Source organism: Vigna unguiculata, chromosome 5 (assembly GCF_004118075.2).
Source record: "Vigna unguiculata cultivar IT97K-499-35 chromosome 5, ASM411807v1, whole genome shotgun sequence".
NCBI classification, from domain to species: domain Eukaryota; kingdom Viridiplantae; phylum Streptophyta; class Magnoliopsida; order Fabales; family Fabaceae; genus Vigna; species Vigna unguiculata.
In genome coordinates, this window is record NC_040283.1 from 38,188,213 (window position 1) to 38,195,773 (window position 7,561).

General features: G+C 32.0%; 2 protein-coding genes across 2 annotated transcripts; one reads left to right on the top strand and one right to left on the bottom strand.

Moving 5' to 3' along the window:
• The first annotated feature begins 1,185 nt into the window (after positions 1-1,185).
• Positions 1,186-1,897, top strand: LOC114183761. Its single transcript, XM_028070888.1, has one exon. It carries the CDS (start codon positions 1,463-1,465, stop codon positions 1,796-1,798), a length of 336 nt encoding a protein of 111 aa, XP_027926689.1. The 5' UTR covers positions 1,186-1,462; the 3' UTR covers positions 1,799-1,897.
• Positions 1,898-2,972: 1,075 nt separating this feature from the next.
• Positions 2,973-6,063, bottom strand: LOC114184197 (purple acid phosphatase-like). Its single transcript, XM_028071473.1, has 8 exons — positions 5,816-6,063; positions 4,926-5,129; positions 4,714-4,825; positions 4,355-4,584; positions 4,122-4,260; positions 3,683-3,903; positions 3,432-3,553; positions 2,973-3,331 (listed from the first exon to the last, which is right to left on the bottom strand). Exons 1-8 carry the CDS (start codon positions 6,005-6,007, stop codon positions 3,139-3,141), a joined length of 1,413 nt encoding a protein of 470 aa, XP_027927274.1. The 5' UTR covers positions 6,008-6,063; the 3' UTR covers positions 2,973-3,138.
• Positions 6,064-7,561: the final 1,498 nt, after the last annotated feature.

The following is a 7,561-nucleotide window of genomic DNA, read 5'->3' on the forward strand; positions in this document are numbered from 1 at the left end:
CTCTAAAAGAAACAATAATTTGTGCAGATTATGAACCATGATCAAACCAGTGACTCAAAAATTTAACATTGAATTAAAAGTTGGAAAGCAATAAAGAGAATTTAAAGGATTCATAATCTGAAAAGCTTAAAATGCAAGCAAAACATAAACAAGAAAAACTTAGAAATTGACAAATGAATTTGGAACTGAATCATTGTATTTCATTTAATCAGAAAAATTACATCAGATAAAGAGAGTTCTACAATTAAAATGGTGAAGGAAATCTCACTCAACGCAGTCTCGGACACTTTGTGCTCGTGAAGCTACCTAGCACACAAGAGGAAACTCAATTCTGTCCACCAATTTGTGCTCGTTCGATGTGAGAAACCCCTTTACAAGTATATATAGACAAGATAATTTATGTAAAAGTTCTGACAATTTTAACCCAAATTGAATTTAAGCTTTTTTAATGTTTCATTTATCTTCATCATCTGCAACTAATTCTAATATACAACTATTGAGACACTCCCAATTTTATACCTGGATTTCTAACAAAAACACATGAATATGATCTCATGTATAATATTAAATCTTCCACCACTCTTGAACAAATTATCAACATCTGATTTAGCATAACAAACGTGTCTTAAAAGTATTTGATCACAACTAAAGTAACATAAAAAAGAATTAGGAGAAAAGATTGTGTTAACAGACCCACATCTGGAAATTAATTGATCTTAGATTATTAATCAAGGAATGGTGTGAATGCAGAAAGTAATAACAATAATAATAAGAATATTGAAGTTCATAATAAGGAGCCAGAACAGAAGTAGGTGGCATGGGTTGGATACACAAAAAGAGAAGAAGAGTAAGCAAATAAGGTGTTGGTTTTCCAAAGCAAGACCAAATGAGCACAACAATTAGCCAACTAAGCTTGTGTGATGGGATTTAGCTGTATAGCTCATTTTGTGATCAAAAATTGGTCTCTGAGAGATATATGATACGTGGAAGAACCTCATTCTCCTCCATTATAATTAATCTTTTATCTCCATGTGGCCTCCATCAATGTCAAGTGGGCTTCGTGGCCCAGTGCCAGTTATTAATAACAACCCTTTTCTCTCAACCTTCTTCTCACTACCCAATTACACAATTGCTTTTAGTTTTCCACTTCAAACGTTCTAATTTCAAATATGTGTGCACACGCACTTGTAAATTGACCAAATTCTAAACCTTCCACACGCCTCATAAGTATTGGTCAAATCAAACATTTTGGTCACTTACTCCTACTCCTCCCATTTATATTATACACACTCCTACCCAACAAAACAATTCCCATTACCAAGTCTTCCAACCGGTCAAGGATTCCAAACCCCAAAAACAAAACTCGATCAAACCTCTTCTTCTTCCCTTTAAATCAAACCAAAATCCACATCTTCGAAAAACCACATACACACAGTTTTCAAATCCTTCTTCGGTAGGGAAAATGCAAGATACCCTTCAGCAACAAACCGCAGAAAGTTCAGAACTTTCGCCAAAGATGTCTTTTTCTGGGCACAAGGTGGGTGATTTAAGTGATGGGCAGCATAAAGGTGGGTACTTGGCGGTGGTTCCACGGTCCAGACCGGCCTGCACCTGTGCGAACCGGCCTGGTTCGGTTCGGTGCGCGCGTCACGGGTACGTCGTGCCAGGGGAGAAGAAGAAGCGTGTGGCGAGCAAAGAGATCCTGAGGAGAGCACTGACACCACCAAAACGTTTAGGACTTAGATGGTTGAATTTCAGACCAACCCCTAGTAGACTCTCTAACATGTCCATGGCTTGATTTTTCTTTTTTTCTTTTTTTTTTCCTTTTTTCTTTGGATGTTTGTATAATCGAGTTTGACAATCCAATGAAATTAGATTATTCTATATTCTTTATGAAGTTTCTGGTTTCAGTCTTTTCGCAGTTGGATGATCTGGTTTCAGATACTTATTTGTTATCCTTTGAAAGCTGAAAATTTAGTGCATAAAGAAAAAAGTGATGTTAAGTTAGACAAAACTTAAACTATTGACATGTTTGTGTACTATTGCTTTGTCTGATGATAGTGATAATATATGTATGCGGTCTGTTATTTAATCATAGGAATCGGAAATATTCTTGCAATAAAGTATTGTCCTTTTGCGTTGTTTTACATTCTTTCTGATTAATTCAGATTCTGTGCAATTAGGCTTTATTGTGTATCCTTGTCATGGTTGTTCTGATTTCATTGACGTTAGACCCAACTGGGTAGTTTTCTTTATTCACTTTGTCAAGATATGTTTTGGTAGCAGATAGATACTAATAATACTATATGTGGTTATGAGTTCCTCACAAGGCCTGATTTGTACTGTATTCTTTAACTTAAAGCTTGTGATTTCTGAATAAGAGAAGGGTAAGAAAAGCATAGGAGATGAGAATCTTTTGATTACTATTTAAGGTTAATAAACCTCATATGACAGACAGGCAAAACATATCAGAGGATCAATTAAGTGTCAAATGAGCATGTTCAAGATACAATATTATGTAGTTGGCCCATCTCCATGATGACATGAGTAACATTGAAGTTTTCTTGTTTCTATGTAGTTGGAGTTATGGCAGGCACCCAACGGGTTCTCCTTTGGCAGCTAGACCACTTCAAAATACCTCATTTCCACCATATAAGCATTTATTTAGGGCATAGTAAACGCCACAAATTGTTTGAACTCTTTCCAATTTCTACACAAGCCATTTTTAAATAATTACCCAAATCAACTTCTAAAAGAAATAGTCACCTAATTTAGAAACCGTCAGGCTGCTTTTTATTAAAGAAAAGAAAATTGAAACAAGGGAAACAGAAATAAGACAAAAAAAAAAATGAATTTACTTCAATAACGATAGTGCATTAACTAACAATGAAACTGATATGTTAAAAAGAAAGTAAAACTCTGCTGAAACAGACTGATATGAACTGGAAAGAAACTGTCTTTACTAGAAAAAATAGCAAAAAAAAAAAATCAATTTTCTGAAAAGATCGAACATTGCAGAACTTCTATAAGGCCCTAACTATTCTTAATTGTGATATACATGTCTCTTTTCCAATCCCAACTAACAACAGATTGACAAATAACCGCGTTCTAACAGCTACTATAAGCTTTGATTGGTTTTCACTTGGTTGTGGAATCATCAACAGGAAGCCAGAATCTGTTGAAAAACCACATGGAATCAGCTGTAACAGAAACGTCGTCTTCATTTCGGTGCCAGCTATAGTGAGCATGTGTTCTGTTCTTTATTTCGAAAATGGCATGCCCAAAACTTGCTTCCCTATAAGCAGAGTACTCAGGTTGTGGAACTGTCATGCTGCAGTGCAGAGAAAATACACACATCAGCCATCAAACTAAACCTCATACAGAAGAGAATTAAGTAGTTAATGCAGGAAGAAAATTTCTGAAAAGCTTACTTCAATGCTAAGCCTTCAATGTTCCCTCCATCGCCAATGTTTATGTATACAGGAGCTGACAGGTCCTTCTTAGGTCCACATCGACCATTAACAAGGTTGTATTCGATGTTGGATACACGTTCCTGGTGCAGAGTGCATAATAATAATTGTGGTTAGAATATTCTGCGGTTTAATCATAAACTGCATATGATTGTTCAATTTTTAGATTAGATGCATGTCATCTGATGAAAGGGACAATTTTTAGCACTTACACTTCGTTCATAGGCATGGACGTGACCAGCGAACACAACATCAACCTTGTACTTCACAAACCAAGACTCAAAAGCTACCCTCATGGTTTCCCCTTCCATGTAATGATAGCTGTTACTATTATACCATGGTGAATGCACAAGAACAATCAACCAAGGGGTCTTGCTTCTATCAACCTTTTTTAGCTCTGCCTCAAGCCATTCATATTGAGGAGTATATTTACCTGCAAAAGGAAAATTACATCAGTGCAGAGAAGGTGTATATATGAAACATACCGGTAAACTTTGTATGTTATAAACAACACTAAGCAAAACTTGAACACTCAAAGGTAAGGTCAAGAGAAATCTTTTTTTAGACATGTCAAGAGAAATCTTTTTTGGACATGTCAAGAGAAATCTTTTTTGGACATGGCAAGAGAAAAGGGGTGCATAAAAAAGTTACCATATGCTGAATATGAAGCCAACATTATTATGTGTGCCGAAGCTATCTTGACAGAATACCAAAAGGGTTCAGTACTTCCTGATGCCTTGTAAGGGACATGATAACGGTGGCGGAAAGGCTTGAAAGGTTCTGTTTCACCCTGAAAAGTATCATCAATTTTGCCCTTTAGAATTTACTTCTGAACTAAAATTTCCACTTGGTAGAATACAAAAAGAAAAAAGCAGACAACTTACAAGTTCAGGAGCATAGTCAATTTCATGGTTCCCTGTAGCCCAAATCCAAGGTTGATAAGCATTATTTCTTTCTACGAATCTTCCCCATGTATCCCATCTAACATTGTCATGATTAGGATGATTATCTGCATAAGAGAGATCTCCCACAAACAACACAGCTTGCCCTTTGTGAGGGTTTGATTCGTAGTGAGCAAGGGTCCTGTTTGAATCATAAGTTTGGCCTAGATCCCCTGAAAACAAAAGCTCCACCACGTAAAATAAACTCTGACATTCTTAAACCTCGATGTATAAACATTATAGTTCACTACAGTCCATGTAAAGCAAACAAACGTTATAGTTTTGAGAGAACATAAACTTACCAATGAGACCAAATGTAAAAGGTTGATCTGGGTGAACTTCAGGAGGGGTCATAAACCAAAATTGTCTTATTGTATGTCCCATTCCAATCTCATAATAATATTTCTTGTTAAACTGAGAAAATGAAAAAGTTGAGTTAACAGTGGTACTCCTAAAACATGGTCAATTCAATGAACAAATACTTCTGTCTGGAATAACCATAATGATCTCTAACCTCTAACCCTCTAAGTGTGCAGTGATGAATAAAACCAGAGGAGTAATTGAAGAATCTATAGGTAACATGATGTCCCTTGGCCAACTCCTTCTTGTTTGGATAATCCTCACTCCAGTAACGTACTAAACTGTTTCCTGGTTCGTCCATGGTCACCCATGATACGATCATGGCCCTTCCCACATGGTCACCTATTGTTATATGAACCTGCAAAACAAAAGAAAAAAACAACTTAGTTTTCTCAAATCAAGCTCATGAATTAATGCCCCCAGGAACATATGCCGAGTATTCACAATCTTCACTCAATCAACAAACTTTTAGAGTTGAACTAAATCAAAATCCAAATACTAATACGATATTAAAGTTTTTTTAAATATATAAGTTCATTGAACTGTTTTAGAGTTTATAAAAAAATACTCAACCCAACTATAAGGGTCTATTGAACTAAAACAACTTAATCCAAAAAAAAAAAAATATATATATATATATATATATATATATATATTAATCTGATTTAGTCCTACATGTTAGGCCGAATATGAAAAGAATGGTACAAATAACATCGGAACTTTTTTGGTAACATTATTATTTATTTTAGTTTGAAACCTGTATAATATAGATTGAAAAAAAAAAAAAAGTCAATTTTGATAAATTTGAACTCAACAGAATCGAATCTCTCCTCATGGATGAAACTGTCTTAGAAAAGAAATCTAAATTTAAGATTTTTCATTCACTTTCAACAAAAAAACAAAACAAAAAACTTAGTGAGTCGTTTTTATCATACAATGTTGATGATGTTCAATTTTAACCTAATTTGAGATCGAAAATCCTAAGGTTTATGATATAAACAAAAAAATGAGATTGAGATGTTTATAGGAGAAAAAAAACAGTACCTGCTGAGGAGCATTGTAGCCAGAAGGGGCAGCAAATACATCACTGTGAAGGGGCATGTCCTCAGCCCTTTCGACCTTTCTGATGAAAGAACTTGTTTTTCCTCCATGGCAAACCACAGCCACATTCAGAAGGATCAAAACCAATGCTGCAGCCATTGCTGCAAAACAACAGAAACTCTTTGCACCCAACATATTACGATTTCTAATTCTTCATCACGGGTTTTTCTCAGTTATTTATAGTACAATAATAGAACGATAACAGAATTACTAGTTTATAGTTAGAAAAAATGGCTCAGTATTTTTTATCTTTAAAAACAAAATTGTTTTCCATATGATTATTTACAATATTAGATTTATTTTCTATTTATTCAAAATAAAATAACGGACTCGAGGAACACGAAAAATATTATTTAAATTATTTTTATATGTATTTCAAATATTAATATTAATAATTTAAAGAAAGATTTTGAAAATTAAGTTTATTTATTCAATAAATATATTTTTAAGATTATTAAGAAATATTTGTATGTTGGTGTCAATATAAAACAAATTTTAAGTACAATATACTAAAGTTGGTAAATTTAAAAAATACTTGAAAATGATTAGCATTAATAATTAATATTAGTAAATTAAATATATTTTGATATAACATTAAATTTTAATTTTAATGCATTAATTTTAAAAAATAATAATATTTTTAACTAATTACTGATTTTGTTAGACAAATCAATAAGTGATAGATCGGATTGGAATTTGGTTATGGATCAAATTCAAAGGTATGTTTCGAGTTATTTCTTTCTTTATGTTTATGAAAATGTTAAATTTTTAAAACATTTATTTGATAAACTTGAAATTATGCATTAATTATCAATACTATGAACCAATTGTTTAAGTTGTTTAAGGAGCATTACATATATATATATATATATATATATATATATATATATATATATATATATATATATATATATAATGCTTATCATCCAAAGATAATAACCGTGAATCATCCAAAAACATGTTTATCTTATTAAATAGATAGTCCTATAAAATATTTTTAATTAAAATTTTAAAATTAAAGATAATGAAATTTTCATCTCAAAATTAAATAATATTTACAAGAAACCAAAGCATATTATCATAAAATTTAAATTATTTTTCATTAAATCTCACGCGTATAAACTCAAAAGATATAGCTTTAAATTCAAAATCAGTTCGTTATTTATTCCTGCAAAACCCACTGTTTTAGAAACCTAAATAATTGAACTTATTAGTCGGAAATGAAAAATAGTAAATCTATCAAATGACTGATTTAAATAACTCAAATAATCGACGTAAAAACTGATTAAAGAATTAAAATAACAGATAAAATATGGTTAATACAATATATTAGTTCTTCATTTTTTTCAGAAAACTAAATAATAATGTATTATTTTTGTTATTTTTTCGGTATTAAATATTTTAGTAATAGTAATACGGTGTAATTTTAGGCATTAAAACTTTTCTTTACACTCGAAAAAGTTTTTCTCTTCTCCTTAGAAATTTGATTTTATGAAAAACTTGATAAAAAAACACAATTTCTATAAACATAATTTATTTTAAAAACCTAACAATGAAAAATGTAAAGCTAAAAGAAGATTGTGTACTAAATGTTTTCTATTTTTATGCCACAGACATTATTATAAAAAGATAGTTACTTGATGATTATTTTGAATTTGACATGTAAAGTTAGTGTGATGTGAATTTGAC

Coding starts and splice junctions, on each gene's coding strand:
- LOC114184197 (XM_028071473.1), bottom strand. CDS start 6,007: ATGTTGGGTGCAAAGAGTTTCTGTTGTTTTGCAGCAATGGCTGCAGCA. Junction 4,585..4,713: donor TTTTACATTTGGTCTCATTG/GTAAGTTTATGT, acceptor TTTTGTTTTCAG/GGGATCTAGGCCAAACTTAT. Junction 3,332..3,431: donor ATTGAAGGCTTAGCATTGAA/GTAAGCTTTTCA, acceptor TCTGCACTGCAG/CATGACAGTTCCACAACCTG.
- LOC114183761 (XM_028070888.1), top strand. CDS start 1,463: ATGCAAGATACCCTTCAGCAACAAACCGCAGAAAGTTCAGAACTTTCG.